Below are 25441 nucleotides of genomic sequence, written 5' to 3'. Positions count from 1 at the left end.
CCTCCTCGGATCACACCAGCAGCCATATGTTACCACAAGCACTAAGGGGGCTGTAACGGAACTAAACATATAGGACTAAACCAGGACGAGTCATCGTTGGACTCTTGACCTGATCTACCAAGTACCGTTGTGCGGACTTGGTAGAATTCAGCAAAACGCCTTCCGCACGGTTCGCGTGATCAAAGACTGAGGCAGTCTTGTAAACCGGATCAGACCAATCAAGGTGGTCGATTGCTGGCCAATGTGGGGACAACAACATGTTAACGTTGAAAGTGAAACAATTTTACCATTCCAGGCTGGGAACTGGTTGGCTGTTCACTTCTAAATCCTCATCGTCAAGAATCATTCCATCGGCGCAAATCTGAAATAAAAGCTCTTTCCGCAAGATTCGGTTAGTTGTTAACATAAATTGAACACATCGGCTGGCTAAAATGAAGTTCTTGATCACATTTTCTCACAGTGCTACAAATGGGTTTGCCATTCTTATTTTGTGACAACCCATAAAGTTATCACTAGAAAAATTGCACACCTTGGATTTTCATAGGGAAATCCAGGTTGTACATTTGAAATATACAACTAAGATTTTTGTCGTAGAAAATCAGAGTTGTACAGTCATTTTGAAAACACACAAGAATCCAAGTTGTAACTTTGAAATAATACAACTTGGATTTTTGCAATAGAAATCTGAGTTGTTCATTTTGAAATCATACATCTGGGATTTTTGTGTAAACATCTGAGATGTATATTTTAAATCACACAACTAGGATTTTGGTAGTTAGAATCCGAGTTGTTCATTTGAAATTATACAACTTGGATTTTTGCAGTAGAAATCTAAGTTGTACATTTCGAAATCATACGTCTGTGAGTTTTGAGAAAATATCTGAGATGCATATTTTGAATCACACAACTAAGATTTTTGTGCGTAAAAATCCGAGTTGTGCATTTAAAAATAACAAATTAGAAATTTTGAAATAGAAATCTGTGTTTTATATATATTTTGAAATCATCTTTGTAGTAAAAATACAGATTGCATAATTTTAAATTACACAACTATATATAGGATTTTTTGCGATTAATTTTGTTCCGTGAGGGATATGGAAGACTGATAAATTTTGCAGCAAAACCAGTACAAATTTTGTTCCGCATTTCACAGAGCTGACAATATATCCAAGATAACCTCAGTTTAGACAAAAGTAAAGTTTCACTGGGCCGAAGTGTCCGTTAGGTGCCGGAGCTTATTTTGGTTCGGCCGTATATGTAGCATGGAGCGACAATTTCTCGATTTGTGTCGCGTGACTATCACGTATAGAAATCGAGAGCGACTTATAATCTAGGTGTTTTAGTTTGAATTTACTAGTAGTTCAAAACTTTATCTAAACCCACTTCGCAGACACTTCGAAAACGCAAAGAAGCGGCCGAAAGTTTATTAACAAGCGCACACATGTACAGCCGTAATACTCACTATGTACAACAGAATAAATAGTGAGTAGCTTAGCCAGTCACAGAACGGCTGGTGATAGAACGCTAGTTAGATTTATACTAATTAATCCTCTGTATGGCTAGTCTATCGCAGTTTTACACCCCAGCATCACTGCATTACATTCCCCACAACCCAATTATACACCTGGATAGAGAAAGCAGTGACTCCGGTTAGAGCTCAAACTCCAGGCCACCATTCGATCTGGCGTTCAGTGAGCCAACTTTTGAGCCACAGCACCTACTCTAAGGCTTAGAGACTGTGTCATTATCTGTAGTTAAGTTTTATGTGATTGTTGGGGCGGTTACTTCCGACATCTAAGTATTATTGTACTCTACCTTGCTCGCAAGTCGATCCTTTGAAACCAGGGACACACTCACACTCTGTAGTTCCATTGTTATTCACTATGCACATGCCATTGTTAAGACAAACCAGAGAACTACAAGGATCTGTGATCAAGACAAAGGAATTAACTGGTGCAAATTTTAACCGCACCTGTGTGACTTGTTTTACATACCGTGAATTTTTATATATTTTCTTTTTAGAACCACATTTATGTCACAATGGCTTCCCGCTAGCTACCACGTGACTCGAGCTTAAAATTAATCTGAAACTTAAGATACACACAATAAATAAATTTAACTAAACTTCATGCGGATTGCTATATTTTAAGGGTGAATCTTACAGGCGTTACGAATAGTAATGCTTAATAAATGCTATTAAACTGGATTTCGAGCTTACAGTTAAGGTAGCCGTTGTTTTAGATTGCTAGTAATGTTATGCCGTTGTTTCAAATTTCCTACTGAAGATATCTAATCACTTGGAAATGCAAATTCTATAGGATAACATTCCGAGCGATTACGTACCAGAAACAACTGCAGAAGACAGAAGTACTGATTCCGATGGGGTTGAATGAATAGGGACTGATAATTCTATCAAAGAAAAATAAAAATTATGTTGGATCAGTTGTAGCTCGCAAACAGATGATGATGAGCGAAGCTGAAAATTGAGACATGCTCATAAATAACGACCTAAAAGACAAACCTATGACACTGCTGCTTAAACTGTCAGAAACATTACCACTGCTGCTTAAAATTGGAGAGACGCTGACACGGCTTGAAATTGAACTTGTAGACACCCTGACACGGCTGCTTGGACTGTCCAACGCACTCACACTGCTGCTTGAACTTGCCGACACACTGGCACTGCTACTTGAACTGCCTGACAGACTGGCACTGCTGCTAGAACTTAACGATACAGTAACACTTCTGCTTAAATTCTGCAACACACTGGTACTGCTGCTTAAACTTTCGGACTGAGAAACACTAAGGCTGCTGCTGGAACTGTCGGACACACTGGCAACGCTGCTGAAGCTTGACGACACAGTAATACTGCTACTTGAACTTACAGAATCTGAAATACTAGCGCTGCTGCTGGAACTGTCCGACACAATGGCACTGCTGCTGGAACTTACGGACTCTGAAACACTAGCGCGGCTGCTGAAACTATCAGACACGCTGGCACTGCTGCTGGAGCTTGGCGACACAGTGCTACTGCTGCTTGAACTTAGGGACTCTGAAACACTAGTGCTGCTGCTGGAACTGTCAGACACACTGGCAATGCTGCTGGAACTGTCAGAAACACTGAGACTGCTGCTCGAACTGTCTGACACGCTGGCACTGCTGCTAAAACTTGGCGCCACAGTAATACTTCGGCGTAAACTCTGCGAGACACTGGTAATGCTGCCTAAACTTATGAACTGCGAAACACTAGGGCTGCTGCTAGAAATCTCGGACACAGTGGCACTGCCGCTGGTGCTTGACAAAACAGTGGTACTGCTGCTTGAACGTACGGACTCCGAAATAATAGCGCTCCTCCTGGAACTCTGAGACACACTGGCAATGATGCTGGAACTGTTAGACACACTGAAACTGCTTCTTAAACTGTCTGACACACTGGCATTGCTGCTAAAACTTGGCGACACAGTAACACTTCTCCGTGCACTCTGCGACACACTAGTACTGCTACTTAAACTTAATAACTGTGAAACACTAGGGCCGTTGCTGGAACTGTCGGACACACTGGCACTGCTGCTGGAGCTTAACGACACAGTGGTACTGCTGCTCAAATTTACGGAATCAGAAATACTAGCGCTGCTGCTGGCACTGTGAGACACGCTGGCAATGCTGCTGGAGCTGTGAGAAACACTGAGTCTGCTGCTTGAACTGTCTGAAACACTGGCAATGCTGCTAGAACTTGGCGTCACAGTAACACTACTCCGTGAACTCTGCAACACGCTAGTACTGCTGCTTAAACTTACGAACTGTGAAACACTAAGGCCGCTGCTGGAACTGTCGGACGCACTGGCACTGCTGCTGGAGCTTGACGACACAGCGGCACTGCTGCTAGAACTTACGAATTCTGAAACACTAGGGCTGCTGCTGGAACTGTCAGACACACTGGCAATCCTGCTGGAACTTGGCGACACAGTGGCACTGCTGCTTGAACTTACGGACTCTAAAATACTAATGCTCCTCCTGGAACTGTCCGAAACACTAGCACTGCTCCTGGAGCTTAACGACACAGTGGAACTGCTGCTTGAACTTACGAAATCTGAAATAAAAGCGCTGCCGGTAGAACTGTCTGACACACTGGCAATGCTTCTGGAACTGTCAGAGACACTGAGACTGCTGCTTGAAGTGTCTGACACACTGGCACTGCTGATAAAACTTGGAGACACCGTAAAACTTCTGCGTGAACTCTGCGACACACTAGTAATGCTTCTTAAACTTAATAACTGTGAAACACTAGGGCCGCTGCTGGAACTGTCGGACACACTGGCACTGCTGCTGGAGCTTGACGACACAGAGGCACGGCTGCTTGAACTTACGGAATCTGAAATAGTAGTGCTGCTGCTTGAACTGTCCAAAACACTGGCACTGCTCCTGGAGCTTGACGACACAGTGGAACTGCTGCTTGAACTTACAAAATCTAAAGTACTAGCGCTGCTGCTAGAACTGTCACACACACTGGCACTGCCGATGGAACTTACGGACTCTGAAACACTAGCACTGCTGCTGGAACTGTCAGACACACTGGCAATGCTGCTGGAACTGTCAGAAACACTGAGACTGCTGCTTGAACCGTCTAACACACTGCCACTGCTGCTAGAACTTGGCGATACACTAACACTTCTGCGTGAACTCTCTGACACACTAGTACTGCTGCTTAAACTTAATAACTGTGTAACACTAGGGCTGCTGCTGGAACTGTCGGACACACTTGCACTGCTACTAAAGCTTGACGACACAGTGGCACTGCTGTTTGAACTTACGAAATCTGAAATACTAGTGCTGCTGCTGGACCTGTCAGACACAGTGGTACTGCTGCTAAAAGTTACGAATTCTGAAACACTACGGCTGCTGCTGGAACTGTCAGACACATTGGCACTCCTGCTGAAACTTGGCGACACAATGGCACTGCCGCTTGAACTTACGGAATCTGAAATACTAGCGCTGCTGCTGGAACTGTCAGACAGACTGGCACTCCTGCTGGAACTTGTTGACACAGTGGCACTGCTAATTAAACTTAGGGACTCTGAAACACTAGTACTGCTGCTGGAACTGTCAGACACACTGGCCATGCTGCTGGAACTCTCAGAAACACTGAGTCTCCTGCTCGAACTATCTGACACACTGGCACTGCTGCTAGAACTTGGCGACACAGTAACACTTCTGCTTGAAATCTGCGACAAACTAGTACTGGTGCTAAAACTTAATAACTGTGAAACACTAGTGCCGATGCTGGAACTGTCGGACACACTGGCACTCCTGCTGAAACCTGGCGACACAGTGGCACTCCTGCTTGAACTTACGGAGTCTGAAATACTAGTGCTGCTGCTGGACCTGTCAGAGACAGTGGTGCTGCTGCTAGAACTTACGAATTCTAAAACACTAGGGCTGCCGCTGGAACTGTCAGACACATTGGCACTCCTGCTGAAACTTGCCGACACAATGGCACTTCTGCTTGAACTTACGGAATCTGAAATGCTAGCGCTGCTGCTGGAACTGTCAGACAGACTGGCACTCCTGCTGGAACTTGTTGACACAGTGGCACTGCTACTTAAACTTAGGGACTCTGAAACACTAGTAGTTCTGCTGGAACTGTCAGACACACTGGCAATGCTGCTGGAACTCTCAGAGACACTGAGTCTGCTGCTTGAACTGTCTGACACACTGGCACTGCTGCTAGAACTTGGTAAATCAGTGACACTTCTGCTTGAAATCTGCGACAAACTAGTACTGGTGCTAAAACTTAATAACTGTGAAACACCAGTACCGCTGCTGGAACTGTCAGACACACTGGCACTCCTGCTGGAACTTAGCGACACAGTGGCACTGCTGCTTGAACTTACGGACTCTAAAATAGTAATGCTACTGCTGGAACTGACCGAAACACTGGCACTGCTCCTGGAGCTTGACGACACAATGGAACCGCTGCTTGAACTTACAGAATCTGAAATACTAGGGCTGCTGCTGAAACTGTCAGACACACTGGCACTGCTGCTGGAACTTACAGACTCTGAAACACCAGCGCTGCTACTGGAACTGTCAGACACACTGGCAATGATGCTGGAACTGTCAGAGAAACTGAGACTGCTGCTTAAGGTGTCTGACACACTGGCACTGCTGCTAGAACTTGGCGACACAGTAACACTTCTGCGTGCTCTCTGCGACACACTACTAGTGCTGCTTAAACTTAATAACAGTGAAACACTAGGGCCGCTGCTGGAACTGTCGGAGACACTGGCACTGCTGCTGGAGCTTGACGACACAGTGGTACTGCTGCTAAAACTTACAAAATCTGAAATGCTAGTGCTGCTGCTGGGACTGTCCAAAACACTGGCACTGCTCCTGGAGCTTGACGACACAATGGTACTGCTGCTTGAAGTTATGGAATCTGAAATACTAGCGCTGCTGCTGGAACTGTCAGACACACTGGCACTGCTGCTGGAACTTACGGACACTGAAACACTAACGCTGCTGCTGGAACTGTCAGACAGACTGGCAATGCTGCTGGATCTGTCAGAGACACTTGGACTGCTGCTCGAACTGTCTGACACGCTGGCGCTGCTGGTAGAACTTGGCGACACAGTAACAATGCTGCGTGAACTCTGCGACACAGTAGTACTTCTGCTTAAACTTAATAACTGTGAAACACTAGTGCCGCTGCTGGAACTGTCGGACACACTGGCACTGCTGCTGGAGCTTGACGACACAATGGTACTGCTGCTTGAAATTATGGAATCTGAAATACTAGCGATGGTGCTGGAACTGTCAGACACACTGGCACTTCTCGTGGAACTTGGCGACGCATTGGCACTGTTGTTTGAACTTAGAGACCCTGAAACACTAGTGCTGCTGCTGGAACTGTCAGAAACACTGGCACTGCTGCTGGAACTTACTGACTCTGAAACACTAGCGCTGCTGCTGGAACTGTCAGACACACTGGCAATGCTGCTGGAACTGTCAGAGACAGTGAGACTGCTGCTCGAACTGTCTGACACACTGGCACTGCTGCTAAAACTTGGCGACACAGTAACACTTCTGCGTGAACTCTGCGACACACTAGTACTGCTGCTTAAACTTGATAACTGTGAAACACTAGGGCCGCTGCTGGAACTGTCGGAGACACTGGCACTGCTACTGGAGCTTGAAGACACAGTGGTACTGCTGCTTGAACTTACGGAATCTGAAATACTAGTGCTGCTGCTGGACCTGTCAGACACAGTGGTACTGCTGCTAGAACTGACGAATTCTGAAACACTAGGGCTGCTGCTTGAACTGTGAGACACACTGGTACTCCTGCGGAAAGTTGGCGACACAGTGGCACTGCTGCTTGAACTTAGGGTCTCTGAAAAACTAGTCCTGCTGCTGGAACTGTCGGGCACAGTGGCACTGCTGCTGGAACTTACTGACTCTGAAACACTAGCGCTGCTGCTGGAACTGTCAGACACACTGGCAATGCTGCTGGAACTTTCAGAGACACTGAGACTGCTGCTTGAAGTGTCTGACACACTGGCACTAGTGCTGCTAGAACTTGGCGACACAGTAACATTTCTGCGTGAACTCTGCGACACACTAGTACTGCTGCTTAAACCTAATAACTGTGACACACTAGGACCGCTGCTGGAACTGTCGGACACACTGGCACTGCTGCTGGAGCTTGACGACACAGTGGTACTGCTGCTTGAAATTATGGAATCTGAAATACTAGCGATGGTGCTGGAACTGTCAGACACACTGGCACTGCTGCTGAAGCTTGACGACACAGTGCTACTCCTACTTGAACTTACGGAATCTGAAATACTAGCGCTGCTGCTGGAACTATCAGACACAGTGGCACTGCTGCTGGAACTTACTGACTCTGAAACACTAGCGCTGCTGCTGGAACTGTCAGACACACTGGCAATGCTGCTGGAACTTTCAGAGACACTGAGACTGCTGCTTGAAGTGTCTGACACACTGGCACTAGTGCTGCTAGAACTTGGCGACACAGTAACATTTCTGCGTGAACTCTGCGACACACTAGTACTGCTGCTTAAACCTAATAACTGTGACACACTAGGACCGCTGCTGGAACTGTCGGACACACTGGCACTGCTGCTGGAGCTTGACGACACAATGATACTGCTGCTTGAAATTATGGAATCTGAAATACTAGCGATGGTGCTGGAACTGTCAGACACACTGGCACTGCTGCTGAAGCTTGACGACACAGTGCTACTCCTACTTGAACTTACGGAATCTGAAATACTAGCGCTGCTGCTGGAACTATCAGACACAGTGGCACTGCTGCTGGAACTTACTGACTCTGAAACACTAGCGCTGCTGCCGGAACTGTCAGACAGACTGGCAATGCCGCTGGAACTTTCAGAGACACTGAGACTGCTGCTTGAACTGTCTGACACACTGGCACTGCTGCTAGAACTTGGCGTCACAGTAACACTTCTGCGTGAACTCCGCGACACACTAGTACTGCTGCTTAAACTTAATAACTGTGACACACTAGGGCCGCTGCTGGAATTTTCGGACTCACTGGCACTGCTGCTGGAACTGTCAAACACAATGGCAATGCTGCTAGAACTGTTAGAGACATTGAGTCTGCTGCTTGAACTCTCTGAGACACTGGCACTGCTGCTAGAACTTGGCGTCACATTTACACTAGTGCGTGAACTCTGCGACACACTGGTACTGTTGCTTAAACTTACGAACTGTGAAACACTATGGCTGCGACTGGAACTGTCGGGTGCACTGGCACTGCTGCTGGAGCTTGACGACACAGTGGTACTGCTGCTTGAACTTATGGAATCTGAAATACGAGCGCTGATGCTGGAACTTTCAGACACAGTGGCACTGCTGCTGGAGCTTACGAATTCTGAAACACTAGGGCTGCTGCTGGAACTGTCGGACACACTGGCACTGCTCCTGGAGCTTGACGACACAGTGCTGGTGCTACTTGAACTTACGGAATCTGAAATACTAGCGCTGCTGCTAGAACTGTCAGACACAGTGGCACTGCTGCTGGAACTTACGGACTCTGAAACACTAGCGCTGCTGCTGGAACTGTCAGACAGACTGGCAATGCTGCTGGAACTGTCAGACACACTGAGACTGCTGCTTGAGCTGTCTGACACACTGGCACTGCTGCTAGAATTTGGCGACACAGTAACACTTTTGCGTGAGCTCTGCGACACACTAGTACTGGTGCTAAAACTTAATAACTGTGAAACACTAGCGCCGCTGCTGGAACTTTCGGACACACTGGCACTGCTGCTGGAGCTTGACGACACAGTGCTACTGCTGCTTGGACTTACGGAATCGGAAATACTAGCGCTGCTGCTGGAACTGTCAGACACACTGGCAATGCTGTTGGAACTGTCAGAGACACTGAGACTGCTGCTTGAAGTGTCTGACACACTGGCAATGCTGCTGGAACTGTCAGTCAGACTGGCACTTCTGTTGGAGCTAAGCGACATAGTGGCACTGCTGCTTGAACTATCCGACACGGTGTCACTGCTTCGTGAACTGTTTGACACACTGACACTGCTGCTTGATCTTTGAGACACACTTGCACGTCTGCTTGAACTGCCAGACATGCTAGCACTGCTGCTTAAACTTGGAGACACACTGAAACTGCTGCTTGATTTTGAAGCTAGTCCGGCAATGGTTTTTTGGTTTGGAGTGACACTGACATGGCTGCTTGAGGTTGTTTGACCTGGAAAAGTGCAATACTTTATAAGGAGAATGCTAAACATGTATTTTTGTGACAACTATTTTGCTACCTGTAGGTGGCGCTCAAAATGCCTGCCAGTCCACAGATTTCCCTGAGATCTTCCTTGACATCGACATTGTTGCACTGAAATATTCCCTTTATTTCATACCAGTAATAAAGTGACTGAAATATGGCTATCGGCTTGATATAGGTTTACGGCAGGCCCCGGTAGCGGAAGAGCCTTATGACTTAGAAGACCTGTCTCAGAGGTCTTTTCAATGCTCGTGCTACTCTCTACATTAAGACAAAACAAGATGTTCATTTCTCTGAGCGATAGGGAAGAAAATTAAATTAAACCTTGTTTGTATAAGGTAACCACAAGATTTCGAGTGCAATTTGGAATAAATAAGCACGAGTACATTTCTAAAAGACTAACAAAATTGCACTCTTTTTTAGTCAAACAGAATCGAGTAAATTTTTCAAATATATTATTAGCAGATTAATTGTCTTATTTGTAATCGATTTGTTGTCGTTTCGTTTGAATAGAGTCTATCTTTTTGTCGAGGGTCGAGGGTCGAGGGTCGAGGGTCGAGGGTCGAGGGTCGAGGGTCGAGGGTCGAGGGTCGAGGTTTTTTTTCAAATTTCACAAATCGTAGGAGTTGTTAAACCCATTTTACGTGACCATTCAGTACATTGACGTGTATTTGCTTTCACAGCATTAAAGCTAATTTGGTAAAATGTTGGCGTGACTTTCTGTCACAAGACCAGTCGAACTTGCCGTATAGCGTATATACTTGCTATAACAAAACGAAGAGCCCGGTGGAGGAAACGTTTAAAAAAAGGTCTTACCGTCGCTTGCATTTTTTGTCGCGTGACAAAAACATGTTCTGCCGGCTAATCAAAATTCAAAGTTTTGACAATCAAACTTTAGAGTTTATCCGCCCACTTGGGACCGTTGTGGCGCTACTCCGCAAACACCTGAAGGGAAGCAAAGTCAGCAACGCGTACGGGCATTTGGTCTTTTGCAGTTTTGAAAATCAGAATGAATGATAGCAAATCAATAGAGGAATTTCTGTCGGATATTGACTGTGATCTTTTACAATATGCAGGGGAATTAAGGAAGAAAGGGTTCACCTCAACATTGTCTGCGCGATATCTGGCTGAAGAAGATCTTGATTTTCTCCCTGAAGGCCACAAAAGACTAGTCTTGAACATGATTGCTCGGCTAACAACACCTGAGAGAGTAAAAAGCGGCTTGAAGCGTCAAACAACGTCAACACAGCAGTTACAAAGCCCTGAATCAAATTTGAAATCTCCCGCACGAACAAAGGTCTCCAAGTCGGGTTCAAACGATGATGCGGACGAGTATCGAGTACCAAAAACGAGCGACGTTTCTCTTTCGACAAGCAGGCGTCAGTTACTTAGCCCATGTGGAAGGTTGATTGAGGAAAAGAGGCAAGAATTAAAATTTAAACTTGAGAAAGCAAGCGCTAAAAGAAAGGAACTTGAAAAATCCTCTGCCAAAATAAGGGACGCAGCTTCCGTGCTTGGAAATACCGGTCAACGCTATGTAATTGTCATGTAAGAAATTACACAGTTCGCACCTGCCGAAAGGGAAAATCTGAGTCAGTGTTTTTCGGTGGAGAGTTAAGTAGGCATCCAGATGAAAAACATTTTTGACCGCTTTGCCTACCCACCGAGATGGCGTCGAAAGCCGTGATGTGTAGTCTATTTAAGCTCTCAAATCTCACAGATATTTCCATCGCGACCCATCGCAAAGCCCAGCAAGTTCACCGAAGGAGAGTATTAATTTAGATCGCAAATCTCACAGATATTTTTTAACAATGAATTTACCGAAAGAGGAAAATAGCCGTGAATTTGCTTCAGAAGTTCCCATCGCCTTCAGATTTCACCTACAACACAGGCAGACCACTCTATGTGTTCGTGGTTAATAAATATGAAACGAAGAGGGTTATGAATAAAGCTCTGAAAATTGCATATCTAAATTACGTCTCGGTCTGAGTATCTCAATAAAGTTAAATGAAACGTTAATCGAAGCGTCTTTTTACGAAATTACTTTTGGCCGGAGATCGTTAATACAAGACGCTTCAGACGGACCAGGAGGACGAAAAAAAGCCACACGAGTCAATTAACGTTTCACTTAACTTTACTGGGATATTCAGACCGAGATGCAATTTAGATATGCAATTTTCAGAGCTTTATTCAGAACTCTCATAGATTCTCTTCGTTTCATATTTATTAACCACGAACACATAGAGTGGTCTGCCTGTGCCTACAGTTCATGTTTGATATAGATGGCAAACGAATATTTCTCAATCACGGCCCGTCAATAATGTAGGGTGCGTGACATGTTATGTTGAGCGTGTGACTATGAGCTCACGTACCGCAATGTATGCTGGGATTTGGTTTTGCTGAGTGAAAACATGTGCTCGGAGATTATACCAAAAGTACGGAGTTTGTGCTTTAATAAAACGTTGCTTTCGTCTGAGTTGAGCGTGTAACATTGGCGACCCTGCCGGGACTGGACCAAAGAAGCTTTTCATCGACGAAGAGCCGCTGGGAATTGCAAAGGACAAGTGGTTTTGGCACGTTTGGTTGATTTGTCGAGAGCGAGTTGGTTGTGGTCGAGTCGACTGCGGACTAATTGCGACGGGAAACGTCACATTTCTATTGTGGACGGCTGATCGTACTATTGGTGAGTACGAAAGGTTTATTTGTTTGCAGTATGGCGGATACCGAGAGTCTGCAGATCGCAATTCAGGCCGCGTTGTGTACCTTGAGCGAGGAAAGGCTTAAAGAAGTTTGTAGTGGGCTGAAAATTATTTTGCCGCCTGAGAGCAAGGTAAGGTTGGTCTTTATCCGAGCCCTAAATAAATATTTCGAAACGGAGGAACTAGATTATGAAAAGTTAAAAGGGTTATCGTCATCTCTAAGCATGCAGGGACAAGAGACTGCACCGAAAGAGCAAACGGAACCACTGGAGGCCCCTGATAACAATAAGGCGAGCGTCAAAGCAGAACAGAAACCCGCAGTATCAATCTCAAAATTCAAACGTGACTTCAAGATTTCGGGCCAGACTGGCGACGTGTCGCGGAAGGATCGGTTGAGTTTTTCCTCGCTAGTACATCAAATTGAAAATGGTTTAAAGAATGATTATACAGAGGATGAAATAAAAGAAGCTGTAATAAAAGCAATAAATCCGGCGTTAAGCCTAAGAAGTTATTTGGAGGGTAAGGCGGATTTAACCTGGCCAAATTGAGGAGAATTATGCGTTCTCATTATCAGGAGAGAACGGCAACCGAACTATACCATCAGTTGAGCTCAACTGTCCAGCAGCCAAAGGAAAAACCTCAAGAGTTCTTGATCCGTCTTCTCGATTTGAAACAAAAGATCTTGTTTGCATCCCAAGAAACTGATTCGGAACTGAAATATGATACTACTTTAGTACATGGCATGTTTGTCCATAGCTTTTCCCTTGGCCTGCAAAATGAGAATATCAAGATCGAAATGAAGCCTTACCTGGAGAAGAAAACCATGAGCGATGAAGAGCTATTCGAGAAACTAAATGTGTGTGTCAGTAACGAGATGGAGCGATCACAGAAATTTGGTTCACAGCTAACACCCAAGGTGAATGCTGCTCAAGAAGGAGGGGACAAGCAGGCAAAAAAGAATACTGAGGTGGAGCAAGCCCTTATGAAAGAACTAAGGGAGCTTAAGGCAGAAGTAGCTGCAGTCAAAGAGAGAGTTCGGGCCACGCCCCAAGCTCAAAATCCCCCCACACAACAGCCTATGAGACAACCTCCACAGTGTAGGACCTGCCAACAAAGCGGGAATGGATGGCTTTGCAACCATTGCTTCAGGTGTGGGGCTAGTGGAAATTATGTGCGCGAGTGTACTGCCCAGTTTAGCCGACGCTCTCCTGCAGAATTTCAGGGAAACGGTCGGAGGTCACGCCCATGGGACAGGGTGTGACCGGGCCGGAAAATCAGTCCCGTTGCGTTCAGTGTGGAAAACAAGGAGCAGACCATGTACCGCTTAACCGCTGCGGAGCTTGTAAGACCAGTAGATATTGTTCAAAGGGATGTCAACTAAAACACAGAACTGTGCACAAACCAGTTTGCATGGCTATATAGGAACTTGAGAAGCGGAAAATAGCTAAAGATGCTGATGATGATTTGAACACGACGTTCCCCTGCCACTTAATACCAAGACAGCAGGCCGGGCTGACAAAACTGGTAGGGCGGAGGTGCGTGGTAAAATGCCTAATTCAGGGAAAGGAAGTGGAGGCATTATGGGATACAGGCTCCCATGTCTGTGTTGTGTCAAGGAAGTGGCAACAAACTCACTTGCCGCTGGAGGTGTTAAGGAATGTCGAAGAGTTGTTGGGGGCTGGAGGAGAGTTAAATCTGGAAGCAATGAATGGGACAGACATTCCATTTGATGGTTGGATAGAGGTCAGGTTTAAGTTGGCTGGAGATGACACAACCGCTGATGAACTGACAGTTCCAGTTCTGGTTGGACAAAAGGAACAAGAGTACCCGATCATTGGCTTCAATGTTATAGAAGAAGTTCTCAGTCAACACAGCGAAAATCCCCAAGCTGCATGTAACATCATTCAGCAGTCATTCCCTTTAGTTCACCACACTCAAGTAGGTGCTCTGGTAAATCTCATCCAGTCAAGATCACAGGATACAGGTACTACAACTGCCAAAGTCCGAAAGAGAGATGTGATGCTGCCAAAAGGAGAGGCAACAAGAGTTAAGTGTCAAATTCACTTTGGGCCTGTTCCAGAGGGAATGCCAGTGACATTTGAGCCCAAAGAACACAGCGAGCTCCCAGATGGACTGGAATTAAGTGAGGAACTCACTAAAATCACCCCAGGAACATCTAGTCACGTGACCATCCTGGTCCGCAACAATACAGACAGAAACATTGTGATAAAGCGCAGAACAGAACTGGGCCGAGTACACATGGTTAAGTCAGTGTTGCCGATTCCAAATCCTCCGGAGCAGAAGTACACTCAAGGAGAGGAGAAACCTTATTCCGGAGCTACCTCACAAGGTCACGAACAAGATGAATGGGAGCCACCAGTTGACTTGAGTCAGTTAGAAGAAAACGAACAATTGATAATCCGCGAAATGCTACGACAAGAAGCTGGTGCCTTTGCAAGAAGCGACGATTATGTTGGCTGTGTTTGAAATCCAGCTAAAGGACAATCAGCCAGTACTGAAGAACTATATCTCCATCCCCAAGCCACTCTATGATGAAGTCAAAGAATACTTAGAAGACCTGATTAATCGAAACTGGATCTGCAAGTCCCGTTCGGCTTACTCCTCACCCATGGTCTGTGTTCGGAAAAAAAGATGGGAGCCTGCGACTGTGTATCGATTATCGTGAACTGAATAAGAAAACATACCCAGAACGGCAGCCGATTCCTCGGATACAAGACATCTTAAATGGTCTGGGCGGCAACAAATGGTTTACAGTTCTTGATCAAGGGAAGGCCTACCACCAAGGTTTCAAGGCAGAAGAAAGTCGCCCCCTCACTGCATTTGTGACCCCCTGGGGATTGTATCAATGGAATAGAATACCGTTTGGGTTAATGAATGCTCCAGCGCCTTGCAAAGGTGTATGAATGAATGTCTAGACGGCTTACGTGACAACATCCGCATTCCTTACCTGGGTGATATCTTGGGGTATAGTAAAACTTTTGATGAACATGTTCAGGATGTCCTGCAAGTCCTGCGTCGACTACAGGAACATGGGATAAAGTTAAAGCCATCAAAGTGCAAGTTCTTCCAGCGACGAGTTAGATATTTGGGACGGGTTGTTTCCGGCGATGGCTACTCTCTAGACCCAGAGGACACGGCCGCTGTACAGAACTTAGCGAAACAGAAACCAGCAACCGTTGGTGATGTGCGTAAATTGCTAGGGTTCCTGAGTTACTACAGACAATACATCCAGGATTTCTCACGCATAGCTAAACCCCTGTATGATCTAATGGCTGGCCCTGATCCATTGGCTAGTAATCATAGGGTCACATGGACAGAGGAACATCAGAAAAGGCTTGACATGCTTATCCATCGACTGACTTCTCCTCCAGTGATGGCATTCCCAGACTTTACCAAACTATTTGTGCTTCACACAGATGCCTCCCAAGAGGGACTTGGAGCCGTATTGTATCAAGAACAGGATGGAAAGTTGAGAGTTTTAGGTTATGCTTCTAGGACTCTAACTCCATCAGAGAAAATTTATCATATGCACGCGGGAAAATTGGAGTTCCTTGTCCTCAAATGGGCGGTAACTGAGAAGTTTCGTGATTACTTGTACTACTCCACCTCCTTCACCGTCTACACCGACAACAATCCACTTACTTACATACTATCGTCAGCCAAGTTGTCAGCAGTGGGGAATCGTTGGGTGGCAGAACTGGCAGATTTTAACTTTAACATCAAGTATCGGCCTGGTAAATCCAACATCGACGCGGATGTACTACCTCGCCTGCCATTAGACCCCAGTGAATACATGGAAGACTCTACTGCAGAAATGGAAAAGGACACAATCTGTGCAACAATACAAGCAGTGATCCATCAGGAAGAAGACGTTACACCCTGGGTGGCAGCAGTCTCAGCAAACATTGACATTGTTCATGCAGAACCGGCAGTCACAGATTTAGTTTTCCAACAACTTACTTCAGAAGAAATACAAAAAGCTCAACGAGAAGACCCCGATATCTCACGAATCTTAGCATATAAGAAACGGGAATATCCCCCATCGGGAGGAGAACGGAAAAACGAGACTCGTACAACATCTTGTTACTTAAGAGCATGGAATAAACTCCACATATCAGCGGACGGGATTCTGTGGCGTCAAACTAAGAGTCGATTGCAGCTGGTATTACCCATAAAGTTTATGCAGCTGGTTTACCAGGAGCTCTACATTGAGATGGGTCACCTGGGTGCAGATCGAGTGGTGGACTTGGCCAGATCCAGGTTCTATTGGCCTTACATGCAAGAGGAAATTGAATACTTCATTGCCAACAAATGTCGCTGCATCCAGCAAGAGAAGCCCCAAACTCCCCCTAAAGCACCAATGGAGAGCATTACGACAACTACCCCTTTTGAGATGGTGTCCATAGACTTTCCCCATTTGGAGAAAAGCCAACGGGGATTTGAGTACATTTTACTGATAGTAGATCACTCCACAAGGTTTGCACAGGCCTACCCAACCCGAAACAAGACAGCACGAACGGTGGCTGAAAAGATTTACAATGATTTTGTACCACGATTTGGATTTCCAGCCCGTATACACAGTGATCAAGGAGGAGAGTTTGAGAACAATCTCTTCCGTCAACTGCATAAACTGTCTGGCGTTTCCAAGTCTCGCACCAGCCCCTACCACCCTCAAGGGAATGGGCAAGTTGAGAGGATGAACCGCACGCTATTGTCTATGTTACGAACACTTCCAGATCTGAAGAAACGAAAGTGTGATGAGTCACTCAACAAAATGATCCACGCGTACAATTGTACTAAGCATGAAGCGACGGGATATGCTCCGTATTATTTGTTGTTTGGACGAACACCACGCCTGCACATCGACCTGGTGTTTAATTTGAATCAAGACTGCGCACAGAGAGATTACAATACTTACGTCCAAACTTGGAAGAATGATATGCAGGAGGCATACCAGATAGCTCAACAGAACGCAAAGAAGACCGCCGAGCGAGGCAAGGAATATTACAACAAAAGAGTCTCAGGTGGAGTCCTCCAGCCAGGCGACCGGGTGCTAGTTAGGAACTTATCAGAACGCGGTGGACCTGGAAAATTACGATCCCACTGGGGGCACGTTATCCATGTTGTAGAGGAACGAATGGGAATCCAGAGTCCAGCTTACAAAGTTAAGCCTGAGAGTGCGGGTGGCCGTACAAGAGTGCTTCATCGGAATTTACTACTGCCTTGTGACGCTCTAGAGTTAGATGTCCCAAACTTGGGCTCTGGTAAGCGACCCCAAAAAACAGCAACAGAGACAACCTTTGTCGGGAGATGATTTGCAGAGAAGAGAGAGAGAAGAAGAAGATAATTTCGTTAGTGTGGACCTTATGGAAGAAATACCTAGTGAAGTAAGAGCTTCAGAGTCAGTGCCTCCAGATCAAGACTTGCCTTCAGATTCAGTCGAGAGTCATGCGACTACGGAGGGCAACAACGGGCCGTCAGACGAAATGGAACCTGCAAACCAAGGGAGTGCTGAACATGACGAGACTGAACAATCAGAGGGGGAGGACATTGCTGAGCAGGAAGTGCCGACTCGGCCGCAGCGCCAAAGGAGACCACCGCAGATCCTGACTTACAACTCCCTAGGAAATCCACAGTACCAGTGTGTTGAACCAGTAGTCAGCAGTTCATTTGTTAACTCCATCGGAGCCCCTGTTGCGGCAGCTATTCACCCTGGAGCGCCCCTTTATTTCTGGGTGTGGCCATGCTGCTTACAACCTGCCTACTACTAGAGGGCATGAGAGGAACTTCATCTAAAACCTGAACATTCCAGAGAAAAGAGCGCAAGGCGCTAAAGGAGACAATGTTAAGCAACATTTATAGCTGCAGAGAACTCTGATAAATAATCTTGTAATAGTTAGGAGAACACTTTCATTTTTGGTGGGGAAGTGTGCAGGGTACGTGACATGTTATGTTGAGTGTGTGACTATGAGCTCACGTACCGCAATGTATGCTGGGATTTGGTTTTGCTGAGTGAAAACATGTGCTCGGAGATTATACCAATAGTACGGAGTTTGTGCTTTAATAAAACGTTGTTTTCGTCTGAGTTGAGCGTGTAACAATAACACTGGAAAACAATGACGTCAACACGAAATCGCTCAGGTAGTAACACGACCTAAACCACTACAGCAACATAGTAAAAAAAGGTACACAAACGAAACCAGGGAAGGCGTTTTTAGGGTATTATTTTGTTTTCCACAATGAAAAATTTGAAGCTGAAAATGTGAAATTTGAAGCGAGTGAGGCACTTTGACACAATATTGTCACTATCAATGCAAATATTAACGCGAACCACTTTCTGTTATCCCTGTGTGTTATCTTTTTGTTGAAGAAATTACAACTGCAAAACTGAATGTTAGCATTTCCGTTTGGATTTATTTCTATACAGCCATTCAAAAGTTGATGGCATTAGTACATCGGCCAAAATGACCCGCTTGAAAGCCTTAAGGCTTCTTGATGAAGTCACATGAGAACCGGACTTTGGATGTTATAGAAGGTTATAGATAAATAATCAAGTCTGTGATATGTTATTAAACCCTCGACATGGGACCCAAAAAGATATCTGAATCGAGCAGACTACATAAATTATCTTTCTCGCTGTCGCAAAGACGTTTGTGATATGAAGTGCGATCATGCTAGCAGACATTTAATCAAATCTTGGAGGAACATGTAGACCGGACTCGACTGAGTGACGGAAATTGAGCTTACAGCAAAGAGTAAAAAACAAACCCAGAAAAAAAAATTACCTTCGACCCGAGACCCGAGACCCGAGACCCGAGACCCGAGACAAAAAGATAGACTCGTTTGATTACCTGGTTGCCAGATGATATATTCATCATATCATTCATCATCGGGCATGCGCACTGATTTTATCATATTAACACTGAGCCAGTTATTTTGACGACGCTCGCTATTTTGAACATTTTTTCTTTTTCCTAGAAAAATCGAGGTACTGGGGTTCAACCTTAGCTTATGCCGAGAACGGCTTTTACATAAAAAAGGATCCGACCAGGATTTTAAATATGTTATAATGCATTTCCTACTCACTGCATGACCCAGATCCCTGCAAGAGATCTGCATCTGGTTGTCTACAAATATTGCTCTGCTCATGCGCAATATTGTCTGACAGTTATTTGAGACTTGGTTCCCAGAGGCCATAATCTCTATGGTCAGCACTAATAATCGGATCGAGTTCCGGCCCAAATCGGATGGTGAGCTAGTGTTAAACACAGTGATCGCTCTCTCTTGCATGTACGGGCACCGCTGAAAGGGAACGAGAAATTTATATTCCGGTCTTGTTTTGCTGTGTCCACTTCTGGTCAGTGCTGTGCATGAGGAATGGCACCTCGTTTCCCAGAATTGTTGGAGAACGATTTGAGGTGTAATACAGAATACGTGTCTATAAAGAAGGCAACAGAAGTTGCTCTTTCCCTATTTCGGCAATGTTTAAAGGGAAAAAGGGAACGGCATAAAGACTGGCCAGCTCATATCATGGAAGGACAAGCTTGCAACACAGGTGCTGAGACAGTTCCACTCTTACGTTAGCAAGGCAACATGTATTTGAGGTCTCGGAAAATAATCGCGAAATCCCAACTCCATGACTGAATGATAACTGAACAATTATTGAACATAGCTATTGCAAAATCTCGTGATTTATGCGAGTTACGTAGATCAAGTGCAATCCATCAGGTCTTCACTGATAAGACACGATATTTTACGAAGCCCCGTGCAATAATTTGTCTCAAGATGGAATTCAATTGCGAAAACGTTCCAAATAACGTTCGAGAAATATAAATTGAACTTATTATTCATAGATGTTTATATAAAAAGTCAAACTATTCTCGCATTTTGATTGGTACTATGATGTCTTGGAAGACAGTTTATATTATTGCAATCCGAGATAGATTCCATGTTGCCGTGCGTCTGTTCGGTAATAATGGATCACAGATGATGTCAAAATGTGGTGAGAACATAAGGAAAACCATCGCCTTACGGCTGGTATGCAGACGCTAGGCAACATGCAGTCTATTTGCTAAATTTACACTGGCTTAAAAAATTCAAGGTGACCTAAAAAAGTTATCAAATCAACTTTAATTGATTAAAATGTTTTGACAGAATGGCATATTTAATTGGCGCCTTGGGTTCTAAGAAGACCAAACAAGGTATGTGAGTATTTGAGCCAAGAAGACAATAGTTTTAAACATGCCTACAGTTTGCGCATAGAGTTTAGATAAAAAAACATTCGTAAATTCAGTTAATGATAAATGTCGATAAACAGTCAATGCTGAGCCGAAAACAACAATACTATCCTTTTAATGAGGTTGTGTCTAAGTTCTCAAGTCACTGTAGTCACGTGCGCATATGTTCCGTCGCATACATTTGAAAAAATAAGACAACTGAATATAACAGAAGTTCTATCACTTCTGTTATGATAACAGAGGTGATAGAGCCTGTGTTATACAGAGATAACCATTTAGTTTGTCTTATTATTTCAAATTATACAAACAAAACTATTTCTGTCAGAGCTATATATAGAAAGACACTGGGTCAACATGAATGAATGCTGTTTTCCGAAACCTGACTTTTCTCGTAGCAACCAAGACAACATGCTGTCAGGCGAGCTTTCCAAATACAGTATGTAGATCTGAAACAGCATGCATGAACGAGATTTTCCGCGTCAACCAAATCTAGAGCTGTTGTTACTTACATCAGTAATACATTAAGATACATTACTATTTACCCAATTCCTAAACCAACCTATACGATGGGTATTTTGTTTGTTGAAATAATTCTGACTGTTGTTTTGTTGCTAATGGTTCATTTACAAAAGCTTCTAAGAGAGTTCTAGTAACGGAGAAGCTGTCAACTATATTAACAACTTTATCGCACATTTCTTAAATTAAACTGTCGGAAGAAAATATACGAGGGCGCCTTTTGTCCCTGTGTTGAAAACATCATACTGAAGTTATTAAGAACATTGCTTTTATTGCACCACACGCTATTATTTCCGCACTCGTTTGAGAATGCTAGGATTGTCCAGTATTAAGCAGAACAGTATTTTTTTCGTGGATCAATTTCTCCGGTCCGCATGCTTATTACAGTCAACTGGCCAAAATTATCGGCTGTCTCATCAACATGTCGATAGTTTTGTCGAATCTCGTTACGCCATTAATCGTTATTTCCGTTACGAAGTTATGTGTTTTACCAACCCAAGCCATTGTCTTAGTGAAGGCTCTATATCAACAGTATATTACAGACAATTTAGCTGAGTAATAACACCGATAACAAAATAATGAAATAAACGATACCTTCACAAGCATTCTCAGACGCCAGACAGAACAGCACTACGAGAAAGGTGGAAAATTCTGTAAATTTCTTCAGTCCGTCCATTTTAAACTGATACGTTAACCGACACACAAGCTTGCAAGGAGTTGACAGAGTCCTTCCCAATAAATTAAATACCACGCCTTTTAGCGTTTTGCAAAACTTGTTTTGCGTTGGTTAGATCTACAATTCCGTGAGCCGCTAAAAAGTGAGGAAAACTGTAGTTTTGCTTTACAAAGAAAACATATCAAACTCAGTGTTAACAAAAGATTACATCAAGTTCCAGTGGTCACGCCCCCACTAATGTCTGACTCAAGGTCATGCAAAAACACGCACAATTTTGAACATTTTGCTTTCTAACTCAAAAACGTGTGGATGGGAACAATTTGTACCTTTGAATTCAAAAAACAGAACATTCAAGCTGCATCAGAAGATGGCTTCAAATGTCATAGCGATAAATTTTAATGGGGCAAAATCGAATTTTTGAAATTGAATTACGCAATGTTTATAGAAGATTTCGAGCTCCTGTCACGGTTGGCGCAAAAGAATGAGCCCGCGCACTTTCGCACATGTTCCGATCACATTTGTACCGCACAATTCGAATAAAGCGAAAAATTTCCTTTATTTTGGTATATAATTCATCCGGATTGCAGCTGATTTCGATGGGGCAAATGGCCGCCCAAGTTATTGGTATTACACTGTTTTTGTTTTGTTTTTTTTGTTTCTGTTTTTTTTTTTTTTGTTTTTTTTTACTGTTTTGTATATTTCTATTAGTACAATGGTTAAATGTTATTATTATTTTTAATCTACTATTTCTTTAGCTTTTGCAATTTTATTTTTGCAGGGCCCCACTGAAAACCACATGTATGTGAAGTGGGCTCCCTGTTGAAAGATCTTTATTATTATTATTATTATTATTATTATTATTATTATTATTATTATTATTATTATTATTATTATTTGTTACTCGCATTTAGCGCGACCGTGAGTGCTGTGGGAGAAGGACAGGATGGCCGAAAGTCTGATTTCGCGGGCTATTCATCGGCTTCCTTTACCTGGAGTATCAACAAGTAAATTTTCATCGAATATACGTTCATCCCATTTGACTCCCAGAAAATGGTCTAAGACCTGGTTTGAATTAATTCGATACACAGTCTTTCCTCGTTCTTTCCGTGATTTTCCGACTGATGCAAGCCCTCCATCAAATACATCCTGATCAATTCTAATTCCAATGCGAGTTGCTGGATCGTCCTTTCGGCCATAATACAACTTTCTTTTTATTTCACGATATAGCTCTGCGTGAAATAATTCCGCACGGTCGTCAAAAGAAGGAGCAGAAGGAATAAAAAGGGGTTCCATCCGCTGGAAAAGAATGTCATCTTTAATCTTTATCTTTATTTTTTGTCATCGTCATCAGTACCGCACATTATAACCAAGACAATGAACCCGCTTTCCGATCTTGTCACGTCTGTGACAACCACAGGATAAAGTTTACGGTCTGCTTTTACTCGCAGCGTCTTCCTTTGGGGTGATAACTCATGGAAAACCTCGCCTATGTGTCGTTTTGGTGCATTGGATTCTCTCTTCACTCTCCCTGCCGCCGTATTTACGTATTGTTTACGTATGGAAATTATTCCCCAGTCCCATGGATAAACTAATGCGCAAGCGCATTACAGACAAATAATGCCCGCGCTAGCCTGGACGCCAATTACAGCAAATGTTCATGTTCGTGGGCAATAAGTTTGATATGTTTTGAGACGCGTCTTGTTAGGTCCTGAGTCGGCCGATCAGGAAATGAATAAGACCCCAAGGGGCTTAATTCAACGAGAGGGGGCTTAATAGAGAGAGGGCATGATAGACAGGTGGTTTATTTCACACCACTGATTGCCATAATTGTCCTTTTACCAACTGTTACGTCATCGCTTTCACATGACAAAGTGCTTTTAATGATGATCTGATAAAGTAGGAAACGTTTTTACAAAGCAGGACTGAATGAGAAAGATGGGATGTAAAAAAAATTGTTGGGCGGGAGGGGTAGCGGAGTGTTTTGATTGTTGCTGAGGCAAACTTTGTGGGTTTCAAAACCTCGAGCAGTCACTAAAAGCTACCCACTTTATCGGGGTTTAATGTGGAATTTTGCCGATGAAGATCGTTGTATTATTTTTGCCGTCTCCAAAACATAAAAAACTTTCGTTCACAAAGAAATTGATTCGGCGGCCGAATGGAGTTCAAACTTTTCGACGGTCAGCATATGTAAAACGTTACGCACCGAATCTTCAATCTTTGAATTCGCATTTAATTTATTTTCTTCTTTTTGGGGTATTGTGGATGTTAACAAGTATTTCTGTCACACGGCCGATTAGCCGCGTATTCTAGCATTTGATTTAGGGCAATGTAAAATGATTTACAGTTTTGTTGACATAAGCCTGCACTTATATTTCATTTGCATCAGTTTTATGTAAGTTTACATTTAGACAAATGTTTAAACACAGTTCCTTGGCATAGTAAAAAATTATATTTTGCAAAATGGTAAATAAAACATCGTTTTATATAGCGAACAATGTGCTGTGAGGTAAATTCAGGCAAAAAGAAACATCGAAACAGTTTTACTTCTTATTAATTCGACCGGCTGAATTGAAATCAGGGTGATACTTCAATGCGCTGGATATATGTAAATATGTTTCGTTTGACCTGTGTGAAGCTCAGTATAAGACTGGAGAATGTTAAAGGTGTATTTGCTCGTGTGTGGTTTAATATAGCGATGACCAGCGATCGCCTTTCTTTCGCTTCAGTTGAGATCGACAAAAATTATTCGTTGACTCTACCCCCGAGAAAAAGTTTGTGTCACAGGTTGTTACGTGATCAGGCGAAACCAGGGTCTTTCTTCCAACGACCAAGGGAGGCAGTGGAGAGAGAGCCTGGGAACGAGGTTGCACCTGTGTGACTTTTTTTTCATACCGTGAATTTCTATATATTTTCTTTTTAGAGCCACATTTACGTCACAATGGTTTCCCGCTAGCTACCACGTGACCCGCTTAAATATCACAAAAAGCATAAAAAATCTCAAAAGCGTCACAGAACTTCGAAGGGAACCACTACCAGAGCCACACCCACTACCACTACCAGACCCACACAACGTTCGCCTGCACGTCCTACTACTCTGCCACCGGAGCTGACGTCGCTACACTAATTTCACCAATAGGTTTTGTATATACTAACAAATATTGAGAAATTTCGCAAGACATGGTAGCATCGGGGGGAAAAAGTAAGCGAAGACAGGAGAATGCTTCTCAAGAAAAACTGACTGATCGGTAACAATGCCACTAAACTGGACTTCGCCCTTACAATAAGAAAGTCGTCGTTTTGGATCGTTGGTAATGTTATGAAGTTATTTCATATTTCCTACTGAAGATATTTAATCACTTGAAAATGCAAAGTCTATAGAGTAACATTCAAAACGATTGCGTACCTGGAACAACTGCAGAAGACAAAAGTACTGATTCCGATGGGGTTGAAAGAATAAGGACTGATGATTCTATCAAAGAAAAATAAAAATAATGTTGGATCAGCTGTA

At 43.9% G+C, this 25441-nt stretch overlaps 1 protein-coding gene across 1 annotated transcript in view; it reads right to left on the bottom strand.

Annotated features, from left to right (window-relative positions):
- Positions 1-1008: 1008 nt before the first annotated feature.
- The window catches only part of LOC110051048 (uncharacterized), a 41790-nt gene continuing 17357 nt past the window's right edge, over positions 1009-25441 (bottom strand). The window contains exons 3-6 of the mRNA XM_089276644.1: positions 25337-25402; positions 2522-9754; positions 2344-2409; positions 1009-1926 (exon numbers count right to left, since the gene is read on the bottom strand). Of these exons, the coding sequence (XP_089132770.1) occupies positions 1802-1926; positions 2344-2409; positions 2522-9754; positions 25337-25402 (7490 nt within the window). The 3' untranslated portion in view covers positions 1009-1801. The remainder of the gene's footprint in view (positions 1927-2343; positions 2410-2521; positions 9755-25336; positions 25403-25441) is intronic.

This window comes from Orbicella faveolata, unplaced genomic scaffold, assembly GCF_042242905.1.
Source record: "Orbicella faveolata isolate gen_17 unplaced genomic scaffold, um_ofav_v1 contig_46, whole genome shotgun sequence".
NCBI lineage: Eukaryota > Metazoa > Cnidaria > Anthozoa > Scleractinia > Merulinidae > Orbicella > Orbicella faveolata.
This window is presented reverse-complemented; position numbering and strand designations above follow the sequence as displayed.